We start from the raw sequence: 27,887 nt of genomic DNA on the forward strand, positions 1-27,887 counted from the left end.
GCTCTGTACCAATACATCAACACATAGATTCTACCTCATTTCTAAGGCTAATGCACATTCACAATCAGCTTGATTATTAAAATTAAACGTTTCAACTATCTCATCTGAGTTCAGTTTGATGAATGTGGAGGTTTTCTTACTTCAAGTTTCTTTTCCTTTGCTTAAAGTCATCATGCTAGCCAGTGACAATTTAATTGCATGATAAACACCCAACTTGAATAAAGGCAATAATAATGGTCCTCCTTAAATGATCTTCCACAAAAAATTAGTACTGTAGTGTTTTAGAAAAAACAGAGTTCTGTTTTCAGTACTTCTCTATGGAAAGCATGATCTCTGTTATTCTAAGTGTTCATTCAAACTAGCAGGGCTAGATTTTTTTGCAAGACTTAGTCATTTAATGTCTTGTCATTTTAGTAAGAATATGTTTCCCAATGATGCAAATAGAACACTACACACAATATATACTACACACAATAAGTATCAGTGCTATTTATATTAACAATAGATTACATGGACCTGATTAGACTTCTGTTATTTCCATTCTGCTCTGCTCCAAGAAAAGGCTGTGCAACAAGCCTAATAATAATAAGGATAGATTTTACCCCCAGAGGCAGCAAAGTATTTTGCAAAACTAAATCAGAACAGCACTCCATTACCCATGGAGATATTATGTCCTCAAGCCATTTCAGAAGTCCACAAGGAGCTAAGGCAGAAAATACTTCACATAAAAACATGAACTTAGTACTCAGTTGTTTTGCCTAGAATATTACTAATTAGCATTCTCCATAGGTTTTCAATGTGGTTATGTTCATCACCTTTATCAATTCACTTCAGTCATATAGTTTTGGGCTTTTTTTTGTAATTTCCATTTTAGAAACTGTTGAAAACATACTGAAGACAAGACAAATTGGACCATCGGCTGTAAGAGTGAAACTCTTCTAGGCTCTTGCTAATGATATATGCAGTATGATGAAACAACACAGAAGGACTACAAAAGGAACTACAGATTTGACCTACTAAATATTGCAATACTTTAAATCACGAGCATGATTACGTGGACAGAGTTCCTTTCAGTAGGTATTATCCTTTTCCCTTCCCCATATGCTTTTATTTGTATTCAAGAAATGTAGTTGCTTAATACCAAGTGTGCTGAATTAGTAAATCTCCAACATACTAAATTTTCAGTTTTAAAGGGAATGTTTAACCTAGCATTGCACTGTACCAACATTATTTTTAACTTGAATTGTTTTTTTCTTTTTTAATTCAATACAATATGCTCTACACAAGTGACACACATTCCCTGTAAGTCAAAAACTGCAAAGCAAACAGATGGAGACACACACTCAGAAAAGAATTAGAGTATCAGAATACAAAAGTTGCTCTTTGAATCCTACATATGTAGAGCTAGATCCTTACACTATCATCACACTGTAAAGCTCCTACATTCCTCCTTTACTTTCTTCTGCCTTTCACATCACACTGAACCTTACTGTTAGGAAATTTGCATTCCAGCTCCACCTGTCCAACAGGTAATTATAAACACAGGTTTTGCTGTGTACCTTAAACTTCATTTAAACTACTCCTTTATGTACAGAAGAAGGATGAAGCCTCATGTTCTAAAGAAGATCCCCTGTGGCTGGAAAAGAAATTACATAGTCCTAGTGCTAAACTCCGTATGCCTGTGCATTGCCTTCTGGAGAGCGTGCTAAATTAATGTTTAGGAAAAGATTAATGGGCATTTAAAGGGAAGCAAAACGACCTTGGATTTTAAAAGAGTATGGCGCTAAGTACTCAAAGAATATCTCCTTGGTACATGAGTGTTCTTTCTCCCTACCTTCGTGAAGAAAATGGAAGAGACAGAAAGCAAGTTCTTCAACTCAAAATAGACAGCTCTGCATACTGCTAACATTGCTAAAAATTCCCCTCCCTTCTTCTGCATTAATACTCTACAAAGCAAAAGGTATAGCTGCCAGTTTATGAAGTTCTCCCACCAGAGTACTGGAGGGGAAAGTAGATAATCAAGATTTCCTTAGATATAAAGCACAACTAGCAAAAGGTTATCCTTTCCACTTACAGAAAACTATTTTTCCTATGAACTATTTTTAATTAATCTATAACAAAGTCAAAGTTATTTTTATAGAGGTATGCAAGGATCGTCTGTTTCTGATACTATGCACTGACAGTTGGCATCTAGGGACATTCTAGATCTTAACTTGATTTAAAATACGCAATTAAAATGCAGGTTCAGTTTTTCAGGTACCAAAGCACTATAACCTACATTCAGACACACTCAGAAATCAGATACATATTAGCTTATATAATCATGGAGGGTAGAGGGAGCCAACAATACTCCTTTAAAATTAGTGGCTAATGTACATCCATTTAAAACCTCAACCCTATAAACATTTACATGTGAAGTAGTTAATCATGCCAGTGAAGCTAGCCACAGGTCCAAGTCATGCACACACACCTAAACCTCTGTAGACTCAGGGCTTAAAAATTTAACACAATACCTTTGCTCAGAGAAAAAAAAAATAGTTTTACTGGAGCACTGTTATTCCTGAAGTTGTGTGCCATTCAACATATCAAAGACTCTTCACTGAACTTGAAATTATTTATGGACCTGGGAAGTATGTTTCTATTGCTTTAGACATCAAGGGCTTGCTATCGTGTATCCTACCAGAGATATTACATACTGAATATTAATTTTTATATAAAAAACACTTAATGTAACACATACACACTTGGCTTATTCACTTACCACTACACAATTGACTCTTGTTTTCAGGAGAAAGAAAAATAATAATTAAGAAAATCATTGCATTCCAATTGAATAGAAAAAAAAGCCTCTGAGATAGAACAGACAAGGAAAATCAAGTATTTCATTACGAGGTATGTCACAGGAACTTGTTACAGCATTGTTACAGATCACAACCTGAACTATCACAAAACAATGGGCAGTAGGAGAGCAGCAGGCACACAGCCAGTTCAAGAGCACACAGGGTGGAGTAAGGAGCCACTGTCTTTTCTCTCGAATATTCTCTTAAAACTATCTTCAAAGCACAAATTTGTTTGTCCCCTTAGCAGGAGAGATGATCCATGAAGGGATCAAATATTCCTAGAAATAAAGCTGAAAAGTGTCAAAATTAAAGAGGTATCAAGTTAAAAATCTCAAAATCTCTAGTTTATTTCAGATTCCTTAAGCTAAAATGACTGATACTACATTTTTATGTGCTAGAGAAGAAAAATATATCTCCCTCTCCATCAACCTGACTGTGCCTGCTGAACACTGAAAATTACTGGATTTGAAGATTACACTGCCAGTATTTCCAATTAATTGCTAATAGCACATGACTTCTTCCTTGTTCACAAAGTATGTGGGTTTGTTTGTTTGTTTTTTTTCTTTTACTAAAGGCTGACCAAAGCAGACAAATTCCCAGAAGTGGCAACAGTTGCAAAAGGTAACTGTCACTGGTTTCAGACTACCTTGTTCAATGTTTACAAATTAAAGTTACGAAAACCTTGCTGTGGTGCAAACTATCCCACATCTTACTACTATTCCCACTTGCACTTTCCTTTCAAGCACCTGGGACTGACTACTGCTGGATACAAAATTCGAATGTAAATGGATCATGATTTTGATACATCATCGTAATTCCTACCCTGAGACCTCTGGAACAGTGCAGAGAGAGAATACAAGCTTTGAAACACTCCTGTATTACTGCAAGTATAAGGTACTTCATGGTAATTAATAAAAATGTATTCTCAGTGTTTAAGAGTTCAGTGTTTGCAAACTGTATTTTCATGGGCTTCTGCTACCAGCCTGGTTGAGATACAGTGGAAATTCATCACAGTGAGTGGGCACAAAGTTATATCATCAACGAGATAATTATACTTCCTGCATTTACTCTGGGACTGCTGGCATTTTGAATGATTAACTAGGACCAGGAGGGCTGGGGCAAGGACGTAGCGTGCGGAGCCTTTGCAGAAAGTCTGGCTGACAAGCTGTCAGAGAACATGTCTGAATCAGCAAGAAAACTCTACTATTCTTCCAAAAGAGAGAAATACAGTATCATTAAATGCCAGCTAATCATCAACAGATTGCTGTGTCTATCTTCACTCCTCTTGGGCAGGGCAATTCCCAACAATATCCAAACGTCACTGCCAGCACTGTCCATCTTAACTCTGTAGCTGATTATTTCAGTAAAGCACAAGTAGACAAGGGTCTCTGTGTTCGTAAAGGATCAGCTTGAATATTCTAGCTGTGTTGCTATACACTTTGATTAGCACTGACCAAAGACACCTACTGTAGTAATTCCCAAAGAGCAGCTCACTGGTTTTTGTAAATGTTTAATACAGTGCAGTAAAATACAATCATTTGCAAAAAAGCATGACTGCAGACAATTTGAATTATTTACTCACCGGTGGGAAATCGAAGTCTATCTGGTTAGCTAAATTTAAGATGTAGTCGATTCGAAACTGGTTCTCTGGATTGGCTAGTTCAACTGGAGGTGCCAAATTGCCCATTGCTGTCACTATTGTCTGCAAAGAAATAAAAATAAAATACTGCAGAGTGTCTGAATATCTAGCTTTGAATAACTGAAAACAATAGCCCGTAAGTTTACCTCTATAGCTTCTTTAATATTGTTTTTAATATCTTGAATTTTCATTTTCTTCTCCCTGTAATAAAAAATACATTATTAAATTTATAAGACATGAAAGCAGAATATCTCTTTGAAAGAGAACACAAACTTGAAAAGTATTATATCAAAACTGTACTGTCACTATTGACTAAACTGCTGTCAGTCACTGAACCACTTCTGTAGACAGACTTCAGTATCTCATAACTTTTCTACTTCAACAGTAAACATTTATGTATCTAATTATGCCTAAATAAAAACTTAATTCAATCTCAGACTGGGACTAAGACGTTCTTCAAAATCAATCAGAATTTAATTCATTTGAATGCAAAACACTAGACATACCTGGAAGTTATTTAGAAAAGCATGAACTGGAAACAAATAGGGGGAGAAAAAAAATGGGTAAGCTATTAAAAGTAGAACCAAACGAAGGGAGACCAAAGAACCTCAAAGTACAAAAAAATTAAAGCACAAAAATGATGTCATAGCAGAAAAAGCTAGAGCAGAGAACTCAACCTGTCAGAGACATTCAAACTAACAGTTTGGACATAAAAACTAAAATAAATAATGAAAGGTTAATCCAAATATGTAAAATTACCTTTTAACCACAAGCAGAAGAGTAGGCTAGAAAACCATCTGGAATGCTCTACAGGAGCACTATCATTTGGGATTACATGCAGCCAAATTAAAAAGCGTAACAGGCTCAAGCAAGCTACAGAACAAACCATTGCCTCTACTATATTTGTATTGTGTTTTATGTCAAATCTGACAATAGTTATTTTGAATACTAAATAGTGCAATCAAATGAAATGCATGATCAAACATCTGGTATAACCAGGAATTAGCATCCTAAAGGCATTACCAGTATTGAGTCTGTAAACTGTAACTTAATTGTAATACACTTTAACAAAATTTTTACATTATTCATTTCTTGCTATATACAGCATAAAATTACTACTTTGAGGTAAACCAAGTTAGCCATGTAATTACTAAAAAAACCCAGCTAAATTATCTAAGTGACCTTTTAATCTTCATTAAACTGTTTTTACAGAATGCTTTCATTATCTGAATATTTATACCAACTATTTTTTTTTTTCATTTTGAAAACTAACATTTTCCAGCACAGTATCCAAAAGACTTTAAACTACCAACAGTATGTTTTCTTTTTTTACCTTTTAAAAGGTAGTGCTCATACCTTCAGCTTGAAAACCTCATTTTACTGAGTTAATTAAGTACTCATATTGCAAATGCTTTTTATCACTTTTTCCTTTCTATAATTATTCACAACCAACAACTAAAATGAAACTGAAAGCATATTCACCAATCAAGAATGCAGAAGAACAGCAGGGAAAAAAAAAAAAGTACTGCTTAAATAAGACAGATGCAGATATCCAAGAGTGGTGGGAATTCTGGTTATCAAATGAAAGATCAATGCAACTTTTGTAAAAGATAGGGTCAAGGAAGACACCACCATGCCAGCCGCACGTTCTGCTGCCTTTTAGATACAGACATGGAGGATCTTACTATACATTCTACAGTTGTGAAAGCATGATTGCAATGCAAAGTGCTGTTCTTACAGATGGAAAGCAAACAGCATCAAATCATCTCGTTCAGGATGACTTAGCTGTGTAGAGAACATGTCTGAATCAGCAGCAGAACTCTACCAAACAGAAACACGATCATCCCTAAACACCAGCTCCTCATCACTGACTGCTGCATATATTCTCAAAACTTTGGGGTAGGGAAAGGAAGGTCAGTGAAGCTTGATGCAGGAAGAAAATGAAATGATCAATAATCAGATGCAAATTCTCAAAAGACCACCTTATTCCTGAAGACTACAAGTTTTTTGCTTTATGGATTTGGCACCACTGATGGGAACAAGGCAGAGAGCCAAGAAAGTCCAAAAGCACTGATCTAAGGAAAATAAATAAGACAGGAAAAGAGAGGAAAAACTGAAGCCTTTTCACCCTCTTCCTTCCCATCTTCAATGCTTCCTATTGCCCCAGGTCTTAAGAAACTCCACTCCACTGTAGGTGTACAAACACTGTATTTTTCAGTTAGTGCATGTATGGTTGCAAAAACATCAGCCACTCTCTATTTTTTAATGTTCCTTTATTAAAAAAAATGTAAATAATAGTATGAAAGCAAGGAATGTTTATCAATGACAGTGTAAGCAATTTGTCTGGCTTGATTTTGCCTCCAATTTTCACCTGGGTCTTGAACTTAATGAACATGTATACAGATTCCACCCTGTTGAGATCAAAATGGCAACTGATATGCTGAAAATTAAGCAAGACAGCAGTAGTTTTAAAACATTAATTAAAGAAATAATATTGTCATTTTGGGTTGGAATATCATTAGAAAGACAGAAGTTTAGAAAGCCTTCTAATTTTTTTTTAATTTTTTTTTTTTTTTTAAGCAAACTGTAGTTATATTCTCTCCCCTGGAACACTTGGGGACAACTGTCTCAAAGCATCAGCTAAGTGCACATTTACCGGACTCTTCCACACCATACAATAAAACACATTATTTTTATTATACTCTGTCAAACTCTTCACTGATCCTCACACTACTAGCAGCACTGCAAAGTGATAATGAATATGGAGTGATGTAAAACTCCAGTAATTAACAAACTGCTTGATAACCATCATCGTCTTTACAACAGGAATACTCATAGTTCCTATTTCTGGTTTTGTTGCCATGGCCCTATAGCATGCCCGGTAAACAAGGAATCTTATTACAGAGCAATGAATGTATCATGTCATTTTGTGTTTTGTAATGTTTACTAAGCATAAATTTTCCATGACAATGAGATACTTTATTCTTCTGGAACTCAACGTGTTCATCAATCACCTGCCCAACAGCTTGCATGCAACTCTAACTTCTCTTCAAATAAAAGAAAGGTGAAACTCATTTTATTTCAGGACTAATTAAGTTCAGTGAACAAAAGCTAAGCCCCACCTTTGCTGTCCCTTTACTTGGCCAGAATTGTTTTTGAGAATCCCAGCCAGGTTGCACCTCAGATTTCCAAAAGTGATTGAACTTTGTTTTCCCCAACCACGAAGACTGAATATTCAACTTAGAAACAGATTCTTGCTTCTTTCTTTCTTATTCCCGGGTGCTGGCACAATGGTCAAAAGTACAAAAGAGAAAAGCTGGGCTCCCAGTTTTCCTCTGGAACGGACTGAATAGATTGGGAATGGCACCACGCTATCCTGGCTAACAAACGACTGACTCTCTGCAGGCCTGTTCTGCATCTTTAGATGCCATGGGTTAATAAGGTCATATTTTTAATCTTGTTTAAAACTTTTGCTTAGGCTGTGTAGGGTAGGCCAAACAAAGCATTAAACTCTATTAGTTGAGGATTATAAGAAAAATCTCAAATCCTGCTGTTTTCAATATTTAAATGGGCCAAAGCAAAGCTGCACATAGCTTTCAGGAAAACTAATAAAGTCTATTTTAGGTACTATAAAAAAAGATGACATTTTAATTCAAATAACATGAAATTAGAATGACATAAAAGGTCAGGAAAATCAAATATTCCTTGAAAACAAACCTAATCAGTATTTAGTAAAGAACTTCTACACCTGTGGCTGAGCTTTACTATTAAAATGGCAACATTTTTACTCAGACTTTATCAAGTCTTATGCAATGAACACATTACCAAACAGATTATCAGAAAGCAAACTAATTTAATTTTCATGTTCATTTCTGATAATATGAATAACCATTACTTGGAACTCGGAAAAAATATTTAAAGTTTAAAAATAACATTCCAGAGGATCAAGGATTCAGCTCACCCAGTATAAACATCTCACAGATAGAAAAGTTTAAAAAATTTGGTGCTGAAATGAATGGTCAAAACATGTTAAAGAATTTAAAAAAAAAAAAAAAAAGTAATAATAAATCCTGTGACCCCTTTATGCCATTAATCTAAATTCCTGAAAGCAAAGAAGTTTGAATTTCTTGGTCACTACTGACAGGTTAAGAAGCTGTATGTCTTGCTGCAAAGCTCTGTTCAAACAGGCAGAGTTTGGACAAGACTGAAGAGAAAAATACAAAGAACTACCTAGTTTTAAACCAGAATGTAGTATATTACTACTTCTTTCCATCAAAACACAGATAGATTTTATCAACAGAAATGAAGTGGTACGTTTCTTCAAACACTGGAAAAAAATCTGAAACATGCAGAGTGCAAAGCAACAACAATAAAATCTATTTTTTTTTCCTTTAGAAGGAAAGATAGTCATGATAATATAGCACTCTCATTTTAACATATATCAATTATCTAAGTTAGCGGGGAAACCCTCCCCACATCTCCCCCAAATCCCCTGATTATACAGGAAACTCCACACTTTAGATGTGGGAATATTTTAGGAATCAAACACTAGACATATCACTGTGAAGAGGTGAACTTAATGCTGTGGGATGCATCATTTGAGTGAAAGTAAAAAGACTTTGATCAGATAATATGCAACAAGAAAAAGGCTTTTAATGAGGCTTAATTATGATTGCCAATGAATCCCCCTATGAATATAGCCTAAAAAAGGAACATGCCCTGGAACATGAATACTTACAATGTGAATACAAAATATTGGAACATTCTTTGCATATTGCAGATATAAATGCTAGCTTTCATTTTTGAAAAATGTCATTTTCTTTCTCAATTTGTCTTTTAACACGTGGTTTCCTATGTGCAGCCTTAGCATAATAAATAATGCCACATAATGGTTTGCAATTTAATAGTGTGTATACATTGTTTCACCACAGTGAGCCTGTCTAGAATCCTGAAGGGTATGTAACAGCATGGGCAGAGTACACCATGCGACACAAGGACACATACTTAAAATGATTGGCTTTGTATTATATAATAATCCCCCCAAACCATGTTAAAAATGTTCTTTATTAATTACGTTCCCAATTTTTTGTAGTTCTCAGGATGCTGTTGCAAGTAGTAAGAAAGCAGAAACTTTCTCTTTAAACTCATATTGCAAAATGTACGTGCCTGGAGAGTATATATATACCATTTTAATTGGGCATATTAAAATATGAACACATAATGTTAATACAGAACATTAGCCTTTGTCTTCTTTACAAGATTGTAAACAGCCTGGCTTCTATCACCGTCAGTGATGGGTATAATGCATAAATTACCTTTATTTCTGAAGCACTGTCAAACTTTGCTCACTCTTGAACTCGCTGACCCAACAACTCTATCTAGTGAAAAGCTTCCCTTGCCCGTGCAAAGCACTGCCAGTTAAGTGAATCAATTTGCAAGTAGGAGAGCCAGAATAAAAATCTTACAAAACAATTTGCCTCTAGCTTTTTATAGAAGAAAATGACACTGTTGTGTTTCAACACAGGTGTATCTCAGCTTGCTTTCAGGTATTACCTACAGGAAAGTAGCCACAGGCTGTCCCTTCTGCTCACCTTCAAAGCCCATTGCAATTACACATTAAAAGCAAATGAAAAGTTGATGTATCACTTTCATTTTAGAACACAGTGTTCATTTCAACACTGATCACAGTGTTCATTTCAACACAATCACAGGCACATGGGCTTTAAACATAGCTATTCATCTAAATATGGTGTCTTTGATGCAGTGAAACATGCTCATGGATTTCATAAACATTTCATAAAAATTTGCATTAAAATTTGTTTACTGCATCTTATGGAAGTTAAAAAAAAATGCAAACAGCACTACCTGCCAAGCCACCTCATAAAAATGGAGCAGCGCAGTCAAGATCTTCAGACACAAGACCACAAGCAAGGAAATTCAATTAAGATTTTGCTACCAGTCCACATTACAAAAACTCTGTGGTACTTTACAATTCAACAATAAGATAAATTTGGTTTAGCAGCCTGGGTTATTTCTAACAGAACAACATGGCAATTATCTCAAAATATAACAGCTAGAATGGCAAACAGGGCAGAGACCAAGTTAGAGGCACTTGAAAATGGGAAAAATAGGTGCCTAGAGTATTCAGAGTGAAGCTGGAAGAGTTCATCTTAGACCTGTGACAAAGTACCAGTTTTACAGACAAAACTGCTAAAATGCAATAGCAAAAAACCACTGAATATGTTTTTGACCACAGAGATCTCAGTAATTCTGCCAACTTCAAAAATATTTTCTGTTTTGTACTGTTCAAGAACAAAAAAGGCGAGCACATGTGGTACCATGGGATAGGAGCTGCCATGCATCAGCTGCACAGGAGTAACTACAGCTTCCGGCAGGAAATACGATTTAGTTGGGTTCTCACTTGCAGCAGAATTGAAAGAGATTACCTGACCACATTAATACTTTGTTCTTGATAATTCTGTCACCTTCTAAGATGAAATAATGTTACCCAAAGGCATTGCTAGCTGACAAAACATTATCTAAAGCACTCCTACACAATCAATGCCATGCTGGTAACACTGACCATGTACGTATCAAGCATCTCACTGAAAGCAACAGACCCTTGCTGCTGCTGGATGGGGAAACTACGTTTCCTCATCCTAATACTACGCTCTTCCTCTTACAGCACCTTTTCCCCCCACATCTATTTGACTTTGAAGATTCTTGGTTTTATTTCTGCAAGATTCTGGGTAACAACAAATTGTACCATCCAGCTACCAAAGATAATTTACTGTGAGAAGAAATAATAATAAAAGAAAAAGAATCGCTATGAGAATAGACTATTCACTTTCTCTGTAAATACTACCTTTTGGAAAAAGAAAACCCCAACAGATTGAATAATTTTGTCATGATATACTTTGATTTAAAGACACAGTTAAAACTTAATTATGTTGCACAGACCTAATTGTGACCTAAATGATTGGAGAACTTAGGTCAATTATCCCCTGAAGCATTATCACTTTCACACACATGCATGATGCAATATATGTAATAGACAACATGTACAGGGCTTCAACAAGTTCCCTTTTAAATACTGGGAAAAGCACTATAAACTGCTTTACCATTGCTTTTTTAATGCATTACAATATTTATCTCCATGAGTTACATGCACATCTTACTATGTGGCCATAAATGGATGAACATATGATAAGAAATATAAGGGCAAAGAAATAACTTCTATTTACAGAATGACAGAATCATTCTCTAAGTTAAAAGGCAAGAAATACAAATTACTGAAGCACTGATAAAAAAATGCATCACAGCTATGTGAAAGCAGAGGTGATGTTATTTTTGATCATTATTTGGACTGGAGTGTTATTATTTGCATTATTTGCAGTGGAGTGACAGGGGTGTGACTTGTTTCTTATCTTAGGGAACAGTACCACAATGAAATTACTATAAAACTCTAAAAAAGGCATCCCTAAATATAAACACAACTAACTCAATGTTCATTTTACCTGTGTTCACTGTAATATCCCAGGTGTAAAGGTTAAAGGGTAACTTTATTCTGACTCAATGGCTACCTGATGTGAAGATTGGTTGTGGGCAGGCTTGGCTCCTGATGAAGTTCAAGGAGCCAGGAGGGTGGCTGGACGCACCCGATGGCTCTGTCCCAGCAGCTGCTCCGGCAGGCAGGAACAGCCCGTGCACATGGCACCCTGGTCATACTGCCTGCCCAGCTGAATGTGGCACAGAGATGCTATCCTGGCTCTGAGCCACCTTGGGGCTCCCCTTTGGCTTTGCAAATTCCTACATAAAACCAGTTTAACTGGTTTACAGTCCCTTTATAGCTGTAAGTGGCACAAAGGGACCATCACAGACCCAATATTAAGAAGCATAATTCTGCTTATGCTGCTCCATTTACCTCAGCTAATTAACTAGCAGTAGTTTAGATAAGGGATGAAAATAGAAGTGTTCAAAGCGCGGTGTGACGGATGAGGTTGACAAGGGCCCTTTAATTCATACCGTGCAATTAAACACCTTTGTAAAGTGCAAACCTGGTCTCTAGTTCAGGCATGCACACAGAGGATAACACACCATTTTTGTTTTCTTGCTCCAAGTACAGGTAATTAAGCATACGACAATGAAAGGTGTCCTCAAAAGTTTAGTATTCTCTCTAGATACTCAGTACAATAATTAACAAGGCTAAGGACTTCAGAATACACTTTGTGATTCTCTTCTGGTACAGAAGGACGTCCCTTACAACCAGCAGGAATAGGAGGATTCAAGTCAAACTTGCTGAATCATCTTGCCTTGTACAATTCACTATTTTAAGATAACCATTTCGAACTGCTGTCAGGAAGCACAAAGACCTTTTATTTATTTATTTATTTAAGCACTGTGAATGTGGTCATTATTAACACAGGAAAAAAAAGGAAACATGCACATAGCCCATCACTTTTTTGAAACATTTATGTCCAGCTGTGCAATAACACTGAAATACAGCACTCAACACCTCTCAGGACATACTCTCTGTTGTTTCAAGCTGTCTGCTTGTACATCCATGCTTCACAGCAGACCCAGTCTACTAGGGTCTCCCGAGCTACCTGACTGGGTCTATTGATCTCTTCATGTCCAAAAAAAATTCTGTCGTGTGAGTACGTATTGACCAGACACTGCAGTACACATGGATCAACAGCATCTTCTGTTAAAACTGGGGTATTTGCTGTGTTGTTCATCACTTCATCATTGGTACTGCAGAGACTTTGCTTTAAAATACAGACAGGTAATGGCAGCATTACTGGGGGCCTTGTTCTCACCTTAGTTTTCAGGTACTTTCAAAGCACTTTTGTCTAAACTTTGAAATGCTGCTTTGAAGAGCGCCATATGAGTTTCCTTTGTTCTGACACTGTTTTGTAAATGTCTGTATTCTAGTAATTTCTTCAACCAGGATTGGGTATGAAGCTTTCCAAAGAGGGCAACCACATCTCAGAGCTCTTCAGGGGTTCGTGTACAAGAATGAGAGGAATAGCTCCTATAATGGCTAATGACCTCACTGCTACTTAAAACTAAAAAAGTACACAGCTGGCTAAGTGCCAGTATTAAATGGAAAGAAGCCTTAAAATAAAAATGGCTGGAACACTGATGCCAAATTAAGTATACACACAGACCAGCCTAAGCAGGATGCAATGCGGTAGGGAAGACAGTAATGAGACAGGTCAACATGGTCAGTCCTGAAAATCTCTTGGATTTTTTTTAGGGATTATGATCTCCATTATAATCTGAAACACTTCTGGCACATGATATTGTAGACAAGCAATCTACAAGGTGCTTACCTCTATCAGTGAAAATGCTCAACGTTTTTAATCCAGAACCCTGCACACAGCAAGTAAGACACAGATATCAGAAAGACAACAGCACAACAGAAAAATGGGAAGGCTCAAATTCGTACAATGTGGTGTCCTACCAAAACATGTTTCTACAAGCATTCACTGTGACTTCTGTCTGAACTACCTACTCTTATTCTCACTCCACCTTTCCAATCTCTTCATTTAATACAATTAAAGACCACTAAAATACGGAAAGAGCCTCGAATGTGATAACAGAGCTTTCCAATTTCACTAAGAGAACAACTGAAATAGCTACTTTTTTGCTTATTTGGGACAGACACATTAACTGTTCAAAAAAATTTTTGTGCAATCAAGATTTGCTAACATTAACATCTGGGAAAATTATTACAATATTCAAATGCACATGTGCTCATAAAGATTCAAATTTAAGTTCAATTTGATCACAAATTCTTACAGATACATCTGATCAGAGCAAATACAAAGTGTCATTGAGTCATCTGATCAGCAACAGTTAACAGGTAGCTGCAAAGAGTTATTTGCTACCAATTGATAGTTAAAAAAAAGTTTGAGAGTTAGGACAGAAAGTTCAAAATACACATTACACCCTGAAATATTCACTCCACTATTAATTTCAATTTAAAACTCAGTTCCAAATTTTAATCAAGAAACTAAACAAAGAAGGCTTCCCCTTCACTGTGAAATGACCTGCAACATGATTGCAATTTCCTGAAAATTTTGTTTTACTCACGTAAAAAATAATTATTTATTTCACCATTTTCCCCATTACTTTTTAAAAATGCAATTATATTTCTCAATGACCCAAACCTTTACATTTTCTAAACACTGCAGGATTTAGTATTGATAGCCTGTAAGTTCAGAACGATGGTCTGAAGAGGAAAGCAGTTTAAGGCAGTGAATGTAGATTTTCAGTACACAAAAAACAGGGAGGATAATTTGGAAAGGAACACAGGAACTGTTTATTAAACTATGCAGTTGTTGCTGAAAGCTGACCTTAGATTTCAGTGAGATATTAATGTTAAATATTTTGTTCACTACACATTTCTTACAGCAGTGTTAGACTGAATCAATTATTTTCTTTACAGCTGTAAATCTGGAATTTTTAACTTTTAAAGTCTGAATCAAGGAAGATTTCTACAGTTATCTCCAAGGATGAAGAGCAGTCAGGTACGTTCAACTTTAGTTATAAGCCTTAAAGAATTGCCTAAGTGCTTACAACCTCAGCATTATCAGCAGAAACTTTAACAGCCCCTATTGATCTTAGCTTTTGGAAAGTTCAAGTTCACAGTCATTCTTAACAGTGTGCAGTTATATCTAAATGGTGTTTTCCATTATACACTTTATTAAAACCCAGATTTCAGTAGAAAGCTGGTTTTGTGAAAAACATTATAGATGTCATGTTTTCATGTAAACAATTAGCACATTCCCACTGAAATCCCCACCCCCCCCCCCAAAATCTTGTAAAATTTGTCAAGTACTGTTAGATTTCAAGAGATGTAGTTGTGTATTTATATATACTTCCAAACAGTGTATGAATTTACTATGATTGTGCATGCAAACTGCATTTTTAGAATACAGAGTAACTAAATATTGGAACAAGCAAATCTGAAAATCTGTCCCTTAAAGATCCAGGCTAGTGCACAGAGAGGCAGGTGTAACACAGCACATAACAAAGCAAGGTGCTGACAACTTTGGCTCTAATCCATCAAAGCACTTAAGCACATGTTTAATTTTAAGCACATGAGTAATTCTATCAACTTTAATAGGGCTACTCATGGTTTAAGTACTGTGATGGATGGGGGCCAGAACGCGCAGAACCTTTAAGAATGCTGCATCGCCTATATCATACGAAGAAAAAACTGCATTCTTCCACTGAACAATTAAGTTATAAAAGCTCTGGAAGCAAAATTTACCATAAGTTGAACACAGCTCTGCTTATGTAAACACCGAGATGCAAGGTATTCCACAGCCTTTCAACATAAAATACAATGCAAGTTCTCATGTGCAAGATGTCCACATATCTTTAGTTCCCTCCTTTTCCTCTGCAGCTCTGAGTTATGGCCACATGTCACTTATGTCCATCACACTTTGCTTTGAAACGGGGGATCACAGTTAAGCAGTCTTAAACAGAAAAGACTAAAAACTTAGCTACTAGTTATATTTCTTAAATAAGATGCTACTAGATGTCATTTGAAAACATTAGTACTACAGCCTTTCAAACATAAGCTCGCCTCTACAGACACCAGTGTAATACAGTTTCAACTGTAACTGACTTAATAGCTCAGCAACTTCTCTGTAACATCAATTATTTTGGATATTCAAAGCTGTACATGTGGCTCTTTCATACATGTATAATGTGTGGCAAATTCAGATGTTTTAAAGCAAAAATATTATTTCTTTAGTGTATTTTATAGAGTCCATGTTAAGGATGTTGAAAAAGAAAACAAAACCACCTGCAAATTTCTAGCTAGGACAGCTTCTGTAAATCAGAGCTGACTGACTTGATCTCTAAACCAGTCACTAGAAAATTCTGGATCTTGTTTTAGCTGAATATGGCTCCAAAAATTGTTACTAAGTTTTAGAAAACAGGTTTCTAAAAAAGGAAGAGAATGGAACAATCTGAAAAATCTTTTACAGACGTTTTCCAGAAGATCAAATCAGTCTCACTAAATAGTAACACACAAGAGTCATCTAGTTTTATCCCTGCACTCATAACATATGTCGGAAAAGCTCCAGAAAAATGTCTGTTATATAGCCATACTGTCCCAAATGTACAGTGAATTTTAACAGCTTCTAATATAATATCAAGTACTATCTGCTCTGAAACAAACAATGGAGAAGTAGTCAATTAAATGATCCCTGTACCCAGGGACCAACTCTCCCCCCCATACCAAAGGTAATGTTACAGTTTGTCTGCTTCCTACCAAGTCCCCAACCAATAACAAATGCAGACGGTAAACGTATGGCTAACTGGGAAACAAATCTCTTCTGCCAAACACGTCAAGAATCCCAAACTTTTTCCTCACCTTAGAGTGGAATAAAATTGAAGCTGATTATTTTTTTGTCTTTCCTTCCCCATCGTATCACATAAGCATACCACATGGGATAAAAACAAATCAGCTAAGTAACCTGTTTTACCTTTTTTTGCAGTGTAAGTTAGGAGGACTCAAAACTTCAAGAGCAGGGCAAGTGAAGGTCATGCAAGACCACCCCTTGTAGGTCTGTCTTGATTCTAATGCTGTCTCAGACCTTTAGAGTAAAATTTATTCCCTCCCCGATTGCTACCACTCAAAATTTGGTACACTATAGTTTTTGCTCTGACTGTTCCTAACAGAACTTAAAATTAACACAGCTACTTCACTCCTAGATTTGTCAACAAGTACATTTGAGAACAAATGTGTGTTTAGGTTTGGGTTTTGCTATTTTTTTTTTTTTTTCCCTTTCTTCTGTGGTTCTGCCCCCCCCCCCCTTTTTTTTTTTTACTTGCTGATGAATATGCAGCAAAGAGAACACAAAAATAAATAGCTTTTGTGTGGTTTATGTTTTCTGAGATATCTTCAGCAAGGGAATTATATACTACTACTTATTAGATAGAATTTATAGAAAATGAAGTACACTACTAGGGGACTTTAAAATTCCCTTAAATACAATTCAAAAAGAGAATGCTTTGCATCTATGTCACTGAAGAGTCTCTAATTTTTGCCAGAATTCTCAGCTTATTAAAACTGTGTGTCTAGTGTGGTACATCAACACATTTTGTAGTGCTACTACTGTTAACAGTTTCAATAATATTTTCAACAATTTCTAAACTTAAAAAGTTTAAGTTATCACAATAGAGTTTTTTATGATTATTTTTGTATAACAAATGAGTTTGTCTTCTAGTATTTCTACTTCACTTGTGTACATCTATCACAGCAGTACTGTGTGAGAGCACAAGCTTATTATCCTTGTAGATAAGGGAATGGAGGCAAAGTGACTTGTGCCTCCAAAAGGCAATTCAGTATAATTATGACAGAAGTAAGCTTTTCTCCAAAAAACATTCAAGTAATCAAAGCATCATATTAAGCTCCTATATAGCAGAAACCAAAAAGCAAACCAAAACAAAAACCCACCACACCTCCAAAAAAACTACACAGCATTACTCTGAGCAAATTCCTCAGCATCACACAAAACTCGTAGCTAAGGTCATCTTTGTTTCAGGCTAACATGTCCAATGTTTTTACCACATTTTCCCATCTTTAAAATAAGAAAAGTACTTCATCTTGTGAACTTTACTGTGTCCTCACAGCTCCCAGCAACATACTGGTTAATCAGGGCTCTGTTATTCTAGATTCAGACACAGACAGAGTTTGATTCTATTCCAAACTGGAATTCAAAGCAGTTTCTTCTTTATTCAGGATGGTTTTAAAGTATATTTTACCAAGTCCCAAACATTGTTAAATGATCTTCCCTTATATCTAGCACAAGTGTCAGTGAGCAGGTAATCCTCAACAAAGCAAGTCTACCAGCATTCACTAGAAACAGAACACCTGGCTTCACTACCCCTAAACACTGAGGTTTATTCTTACAGCTCACATGAAGCTTTATTGAGTAACACCCAACCTTGTGTTTATAAAGGATAGGTTGGTTAATGCCACAGTCACACAACTTCTTGTTCATTTCTATGTGGTAAGAAACAACTATATCATGACATGAGACAATGAAAATTAAAACAAGCAAAATTCAGTACAAGTTATTTCCATTAAAAGAGCATTTTATCACAAAATCAAAACTCCTGCATACAGAGTTCCAAGTAATCTGACTGCATTGCTATTTATACTGCATCTCCCATATCACTAATGTTAATACTACATTTTTACCAAGACGAGACTGTGCCAAAACTTGAGGTTGCATGAGACGTGGACTGCACTGCTTACCATAGCTGGGAAGTGCTCAGACCCACCACGACAATGCAATACTGCTGTGGGGACTGGGGATTGACAAGACTCACAACAGGGAATCCAGAAGGGAAAGTCTTGCGCAAGTCCTAGCATTGTTCAAAAAAAAAATTCCAGCAGCAGAAAGCTTGTTATCTAAACAAGCACCTGCTTTTTCTTATGAAAGGTCCCCCCACTTCACTAGGTGACATTCAGCCCTCTGCAGTAACTGCAACACCAAAGCTGTTCTAACACCTCCCGTAACCTCACTTATGTGAAGCTTTCCTCTAGGGGAAGAGAAAACTTTACCCTCTAGATTAGCGTGTTCTAATCCTAAAGCTCTGAGGTACAGTAACGTTGGCTGAGTTAGAGCAAAGGATCATTCATATCAAGTTAAGGCTGCCCTCAACATAAGAGAAAAAGGTATAGTTTATATCTGTTATAGTTTACATCTGTTATATCTGTTAACAACAGAAGCATTCACATCTCCTACACACTTTTGTGATTATTGGTCTTAAATAGAGAAGTCAAGGAAGCACAGACTCTCCTGATACAAAAGAATGTAAATTTAAAAATCTGCTTTCTGGTATTTTAAAATCTGCTATTGTTATAAACAACACCTATGTCTCCTGAAACTGAAATTTCAGAAGGAAAAGTTTTCGTTTCACCTTACTTGTGCAATCCCCAGCGTTTCTGGACGATCAGTCTCACGTTCCAAAAAAGTTTTCTCTGTTCTAGTCCCTCACAAAATAACAGGAGTGAAAAATCACTTGAAGAAATTATGCTCTTAAGAAAGGCAGTCTCTAAGTACAGCCAAATTACAATTTAAAGTCATCAAAACTAAATTAAAGTTGTAGCTGTTAGCACACTTTCCTCATATGCTCAGTAAAGTTCCAATGTATATACACAGATACCTTGACACGCTTAAAGCAAAGTTACTCTCTTAACAGCCCAAGAACACAGAAATTGTTTATAATCAAGTTTCCATGCAAAAGAGAGCAACCATGCTGAATTTCAAAGCCAGCATTGGAAAGAGTAAGCATAACGCAGAAGTGCAAAGAATCAAATTTGTGCATAAAGACATTCTCCAAAAGCAACTTGACATCAAAACTGAACCAGACTCTAAGGCTACAGCACACCGGTGACAAGCCTGAACTCTGATCTTTCAGTACGATTTACCTCTGATGGTCTGGATTTTTTATTTCTGCAGCGTTTATGTCAGTGCCTTTATAAACCATTTCCCATGTCCATGCTTTAAGAAAAAAAAAAAAAATTTGTAATACTTATTTGTGTATGTAATTGCAATCAAAACAGAAGAGGACTGCAAACCCAAGCAGAGCCACTACTTCCAGCAGAAAAAGTATAGAAAAACCATGGCAGAGCATACTACTCCTGTGTTAACACTGTAATCACGTCCGTTTGCAACCACCTGTATAAACAGTGTACTTAAATCATTTTAAGTGTTGCTTTAACCTGTTCTAATTGTTACTCCATACTCCTCCCCTCCTACCTGGGAGGAGACAGCACAGGGAGACCCTCACATGGCAGCGGAGAGTCTCTGCAGGAGAACTGCTTCACTGATAGGAAGACAACTCACCCCAAGAGAAACCACCCCCCCAACATATAATCAATTAAAAAAACCAAACAAAAACTGGTCTTCTACCTGGAGTTTGTAAGATTATATGCTATTTTCTATCTAGACTAGAAGGCAATGCTGAAAACGGAATAAAAATATGTAAAGAATTCCTGACAGTAACACAAAGGTTTTTCTGAAAGCAGATCAGCAAGAGGTATGGCCCAGAGTTCCAGCAACAGGCCTTTCAAGTATCACACCAATTTCTATAATTCTATTTAATATGATATGAAATATTTTCATTTCTTTTCCAGTTGTTAGAAGTTTTGCACTACCAGAAGTGAAGATGATATAAGAAAAATATTTGGAAACAAACATCAAATATTACCAGGCAACAACAACAAAAATACTCTCACTTCCTTCCAAGCACAGATATAGTCATCATCACATTAAACCCATTAGCAAAATTCTTCAGTCAGTGTCAAGGAGTATTGTTTCAGGTGACAGGTTCCACCTACCTGTCCTTGCTGGCCTGACTTTAGAAGACACTGCCAACTAAAAGACATCAAAAATACATATTTTATTTCTAGCCATCTAGGGCTCTACTTACAGAAAAGTTGGGAATCAATTTATTGAAAGAAGCACAAGTTTCTGTACTGCTACTTCTGAAGTAATTTTGCTCCAGATTAAGTCAATCTATGTAAAAATGTACAACAAGTTAACTGATGAAATGTTTAGTAAGCAAATCATTAACAAAATTTAGTAAACAACATTTAACAAAATAGGAAGAAAAAAATCTTCCTTCAGTTCAGAGGATCTGTAGAAATCAATCTGAAAACACAATACACATTTCCCTTACCTAAACATTATATTTCTCATTCACTTAAACTGCATAGTAAGAGAACAATACTTTCACAATTCAATTTTACAGTTCCTTAACTGTGTCACGGCAAGCTATTTTTAGGTAAAAAGCTTAAGTGAATACAGTACGCAGCTATGGGTTTTTCGGCATACAGTTAGGACTGACTCCTGAACTCCTCCTAAGTTAGACCCAAACAGATTGGTAGATTAAAAAAACCCATCTCTCTTCTCAGCTTCTTGTCTCATGTGCCTTACAAAATCTGCTTCTGTGCCAGGCAGTTGAATTTCTAAGCAATTTTTTTAAGCTGGCAGAGTAGTTTTTCCACGAGTTTCCTTTTACACAGATTACTTCCCAACAAACACCAAGAGGCTGAGTCTTCGCTCCTTGTGGAGTTATTTATATTCAAACTGAGCACAAAGTAGATACACAGCATCTATAACAGCATCTATACAGCATCTATAAATTGATTCATTGCCTATTTAGTTGCTGTTTGTGCAAACCTAAGCCTGAATTTACAAGGTATAAAAGAGAAGACCTAAACAACTGCTCAGGTTAACAAATGAGTTGTTCAAAACAAACACTATCCAAATGAAAGTCTTTCCCATTTAAAATATCATTATTACAAACTCAAACATTTCAGGTAAAACACAAAAAAATACCTTTTTTTTTTTTTTTTTTCCCAAATCTGCTTAGGAAATGCTATTTCTGGAAGTGAAGAGTGTTCCCCAGAGGCCACAATCTACCATGATTCTGGACTTCCAGGGAATCCCACCTTTAGTAACTGGAGGGTTCACTTATACCAGGAAGGTACCATTTAGAACCAGGACTGTTCATTGATATTTTGGACAAATATTCTGGATCCAAATTAGCATCTCCTCCAATGCAACACAAATTAACTGGAAAAATTCCAAACACCTCTTTTTGAGAAGTCTGGAAATCACAATGTATGCAGTGATGCAACTTTCACTTTATTGTACTCAACATCTACATACATCTGGACTCAACCAGTAAGAAGAATGACCTTTTACTGAGCTTAAAACTGGAAATTAATTATACCTGAATAAGCACATTTATTATCATTTCCCCTGATAAAAGGGAAGTTATACTGCTGTAATTTAAGTCAAACTATGACAATGGTGTAATTATCATGTCCTGGCCCTGACCTGACATTTCTAAATGGTAACAGAAAAGTAAAAGATACAGTTCATACTGACAGTATGTAATAAATGAGAACGTTAGGCCAAAAGTTATGTGAGAAATAATTTACTGATATTTAGCACATCAGTTAGAATATATAGCATGCTGCTATAATTGTCCAATTACTTTCACAACATATGGTCCTTTAAATATTAATAATATTGTTTAAATGAGAAACTTCTATACAGCTGAAGAAAATAATCTCAAGAGAGTGTGTATATTGCTCCAAGTTATAACACTGTAAAACTACTTAAACAGTATTGCTTGGGCACAATTATTGATCCAACCAGCTGCTACCCTGGCTACAACAAAGACATATCAAAAGCACTGAGAAGCTGCAGATACCTTGGCTCTATCCGAATCTGACTGACCTTGGTGGTGTCCCAGCTAATGCAGAGGTAGAAACCAGGCAGCACTAATTTGCAAGATTTGCATTCTATTCATGGACAATAAAATGAAAAAAGGAAAACAAGAAACTTCAAAGGAAAAAGAAGACTTTTTAGATTATTCAAGTATTAGTTTTTTTAAAGAAACAGAAAAACATACTGAATGTAACAACTTCAAAACTTGTTATGAATCTCTCTTCTTAGAGTTCCTAAAGTGCCAGTGGCAGAACCTGGCAAGAGACCTGAAAAGGAATCACTGTGCATCTTTGTCTTACACTTTTTTCCTAATCCTCCACAAGTGTGTGCCATTTCTGACACACGATACTGGACTACACAAACCACTGGTGTAACCTAGTGTGGCATGGATTCTTAGAAATTCTCTTCCTAGAAATTTCAGCAGACCAAGATGCCACTATGTTACAGAAAACACGTGCTCAGTACCACAAATTTCATTTAAAAATTTTTAAAATAATTTGATGAATTATCAGTATCTGTAAAATTCTAAAATATATTATTTATCAACTCTATAAAACAGATTACATGAAACATTTCTTCATTTAAGTAGGAGAAGCTGCTTAGCTAAGAGGTAAAACACAAAGTGGGGTGTAAAGGGGCAGGAAGAAAGCGAGAACAAGAGATGAAATAAAGCACATCTCCTCTCTCCTTCCCTCCTTAAAAAAAAAAAAAAAATTAAAAAATAGAACAACCTGCCTCAATAAACAGCCAAAACATGTATCTTTGGCTTGCACTTCTATACACCTGACCATTCAGAGCTGTCCAATAGCAATTTACTGAATGTCGCCAACCTTGTCAAGAGTACTGCTGTAACCTGGCTGCTGCAGCAGCACAGCACGGCGCACCAGTACGGCTCCTCCACTCAGCACGGCGCACCAGTATGGCTCCTCCACTCAGCACGGCGCACCAGTACGGCTCCTCCACTCAGCACGGCGCACCAGTACGGCTCCTCCACTCAGCACGGCGCACCAGTACGGCTCCTCCACTCAGTCACCTGCAGCCACCGTTCTCAGCTCTGTTTGCCAACTTTCTGAAACATCAGTTCTCAAACTTTTTTGTTCTTCCCTATTTCTGCTACAAGAACAGGCTGGATTGTACCTGGGGGAAGGTACACTTAGAAAGCTGCTGAAATGCAGTGGGGAGACACAGCTTAGGAGAGCTGGGGCTGGTCTGGGAAAGTTGTGGGTCGGAGGAAGGGCTGGATGAACAGGAGCTGCCCCGCCAGCAGCCTGCCATGGGTCCCGCAGAGAGGCATGAGAATGGGTGCCATGGCTCCTGCTGCACCCCTGGCCCTGGCAGACTGTGCTCCTTCCAGATATGTTCCCAGCTACTGGGAGGAGAAAGGGAAGAATGTACCCCACTCTACTAATCACTAAGATCCAGCAAGACAGACAAGGCTTTCCTCCAAAAGTTTTAACATATAGAATTACAAATCTCTTTCTCCATGAAAAGTTTAACAGAAAGAGAAACCAAGCTTATTCCCACAAGCTACAAGAGCATATTTTCAACACATGCAAATGATATGCATAAATGCCCTATGAATCTACTACCTGGAAATCAGATAACACAAATCTACCTACAGCATAATGATATTCACTGGCATCTCCTCACATACTTTTATGCAGGAATTAAGCAAGACTTTTCAGGAGTTTAGACCTCCTATAGAACACAGCATAACCAACTGCATATGCTGTGTGTTCCAAATACATTTATGAAATGTTTAAGTCATGTATTTTAGCAGGGTATTAATAGTTGGTGTTGGCAGAGAAAAGCTACATTTCTCTAAAAACATAAATCATGTAAACCTAGTCATAAACATTTTTATGAGTAGGTTTTTTATAAAGCACTGCCCTGACATTAGCTAGTCAATCCTCAACCTTTCCTAAGGGGTAGATTAAGTATTAAAGTACATCCAAGGTGTGGCATCGTATCAGTTCACCCTTAGTGGCAGTTACACAATTAGAGAGAATTCTCTATGAGCTTCATCATTTGAAACCAGAAGCCTATGACAATGCTGCATTTCATCGAATGATTCTGAGAGGAGAAAATCCCAGTGGACAATTTACAGTCTGAGTTGGGTAACTATATATTAAGTCACTACAAGGAAAAAAATTAAAATAACCATTTTCACACTACATAATTATGCAATCTGCAAGGTACGAAGGTAGTGAAAGCGTTCTGTCTTGAGCACTGTGCCTCAGAGAACACTTCCAAATATTTGTCTGACCTAACTACACATTTATCATTTTTGCATTAGCAATCGATAAAAAAGGAGAGGGTAGAGAGTAAGTAACTGGGTAATAATTTCACCTTGGGCAATCAACATTCATATCCAGCATTAATATTCAGGAAATGCCCCAAGTCTCAATCATTAATGATTAAGTACCACCACACCCTGGAATATTTTACTACATATCTGTATTGACATCATGAGATCCAAACTTCAAACGTAATTGCTTGCCATTTTAAAGATCTTCTCGGAATTAAGGGATGCTGGCTAGAACAGCATATATAAACTCCACCTCTGTGCCAAGGCAACAGACAACTGAACCAAAAAAGCTGTAGTCTCAACTTCCAACTCCTCAACAGTTTGAGGACATATTAGGACATTTTTAAATATAAACAATCACCTTCTGGATGATTGAATTTAGAAAATTTAAACCTTAAACTAAGAGGGACTCCTTGTATTTAATGAGAAGCAATCCTTTATCATTTCACCTCACTCAGTATCATAGATTCGCTACACAACTTTCCAAAATATTTACAGCCGCACTCCTGAGCTTACACAACCCAGCTTTTAGTGAGCATTAAGCACGTGCAAATTGCTCTAGGAATCAAAAGCACCCCTTGAAACCCAGCATCGAACAGGAGTCCCATGTTACAATTCCATGACACCTGCTTCACCAGGCACCTGCACATGTAAAGAACCCTTCACGCCATGAGCTAAAAAGTCAGGGCCAAGTCAAGGCCCAAAAGTCAGGCTGCCAGCGGGTACCTGCAGGCCCTTCATGGCTGCTCCTGCACCAGCTCAGGCGCTGCCCCTGTTGGTGAGAGGCGGGCCTGGACCCACACCTCTGACCTTACTCACACCCAACTAACCTCTACAACACGCGAATGGCTGTTGAGTCCTTAACCAGGCTGTGGCAAGGTCCTGAAACAGGCAGTTTCTGAATGGGGAATTAACTCACTCTTCCAGCAGTAATGGAAGTACACGATGGCAGATAATGCAGAGCATCTGCCAAGCCCCTTCACATACGCCCACTGCAAGGGGTCCTGCAAGCTGCCTTCTACCAGATCTTAATTCATTAGATTTCCTCAACTGAGTTAACAGAGAATTCAGAAGTCCAGTGACATTCAGATACAGTTCCACTGTAATCACTTTTGTAATACCTTTAAATGAAGCTTCTTTAAAAAATCTAATCCACAAAGTAGAGATTTCAATGTTTAAATGTTTACCACCTTTTGCAGTATTATTATTTTTAGATACTGAAGAAAAATCTGAAGTCATGTACTTTCATTTTGCAAAAAGGACATTTATTTTTGTGACAAAGATGTTCTCCACAAAGTAACAGGGTGTCCTATTTTGGTAAAACAAAAGCTAGACAAAAAGAGAAAAGCAACAAGCAAACTGTGAATACTATCAAATCAGATGACATTTGCTTGAAAACCTGAAGTTTAAGGCACTGTAGTCATATTGAGTACCATTCCCTATACAACTACTATACAAAGGGTTAACATACAATATGTAGCAGTTAATTGTCATAGATAACAACAGTTAGAGTTCAATAAATTGGTAGAAGGATTATAGTGCAGTTTTATTACTACCTCCAACACTTTTACTGATGTGCTTATTACTTTTTTTATAGCATACTGCTCTTGAGCAACCAGTTTATAATATTTACCCTTTTAAAACTAGGTATACAGAGAATACATATATATAAAAAAGGGCAACTAAGTTTACATGGCAATACTGGTGCAGCAGCTAACACATCACATATATATAGTAATTACACACATCTTGCATGGACAAACCTACTTATAAGCCTAGAGGCAAGAGACAGCTGCCAAAATCCACGCATTTTATGCATTACAAAATAGCATGAACTAGGACTGGTCTTTTTCTCTTAGAAGATGAGGATAAAAATACCACCACTACAAACAGTTTTTGTATACACACCACACACAGACACAGACTACTTTTCTATCTCTAAATTACCTCTATTAGCTGCAGTATGTCAAAAGAAATTTTAGTCCAACACAAATAAACCTTAGATGCTGAACGTGGTAAAAATACTACATAACACTGGGATGTTTCTTCATTATGTTTTAACCATTTCCAAGTGTAGCTCCTTTGTATGCCTTCATTAATTCAATTTATCCTTAAACCTAGAATTATCTAGTATTCTTTTTAGTCCTCACATTAAAAGCAACAAGTAACCTACCACCAGCTGGCTGCAACTGCAGTTTGTGAATAATGCACCACCCTTTTCACACATATGGCAAAAAAACAACTCTTCTCAGGCATGCACTCTTTTGGGTCTGTGATGCAGACAATGAACATACAGACTGTAATTCAAAATGTGTATGTTCTCTCAGTAACAGCTTAAAGTATCACACTACCTTTAAAACATCTTACACTCCTGCAGAAGCAGGATAGCAGGAAGTCGCCTTGCAACGATAAGCTGTGAATTTGCACACTAAGTGTTCATTTTTTGTGTTTATCTGCATCACACAGAAAATGCCTATGTTATATTGTTTCTTCTTGTTAATTTTATCCTGAACAATGGGAAAATGGAAGCCTCTTGACAAAAACACATACATGGACATCCAGTGTGTAAACAAGACTTAGCACAAAACACCCTGCATGTAATAGCCTCACTACGTCTGAAGCATGTCCAACATGTATGTGTCTTCCGCGGATGCTGAATATGTAATTCAGAACACAACCTAGTTTGTGTATAAATTGAACCAGGGACTTGATATATCCCAATTTCTGACACATTTGCAATACATTCCTTTTTTACTACTCTCAGAGTAAGTGTGTTTCTAAAACCACCACCTTCAGAAAAAAGTGACTAGGAAGGAAAGCAT

General features: G+C 36.7%; 1 protein-coding gene across 2 annotated transcripts in view; it reads right to left on the minus strand.

The window, feature by feature from the left end:
- The window catches only part of GNAS (GNAS complex locus), a 160,950-nt gene that overhangs the window by 54,816 nt on the left and 78,247 nt on the right, over window positions 1–27,887 (minus strand). For both annotated transcript variants that reach the window (XM_074888258.1, XM_074888259.1), the window contains exons 3-4: window positions 4,626–4,680; window positions 4,423–4,542 (exon numbers count right to left, since the gene is read on the minus strand). In XM_074888258.1, coding sequence (XP_074744359.1) covers window positions 4,423–4,542; window positions 4,626–4,680 — 175 coding nt within the window. The remainder of the gene's footprint in view (window positions 1–4,422; window positions 4,543–4,625; window positions 4,681–27,887) is intronic.

The sequence above is a fragment of the Strix uralensis genome, chromosome 18 (genome assembly GCF_047716275.1).
Source record: "Strix uralensis isolate ZFMK-TIS-50842 chromosome 18, bStrUra1, whole genome shotgun sequence".
NCBI lineage: Eukaryota > Metazoa > Chordata > Aves > Strigiformes > Strigidae > Strix > Strix uralensis.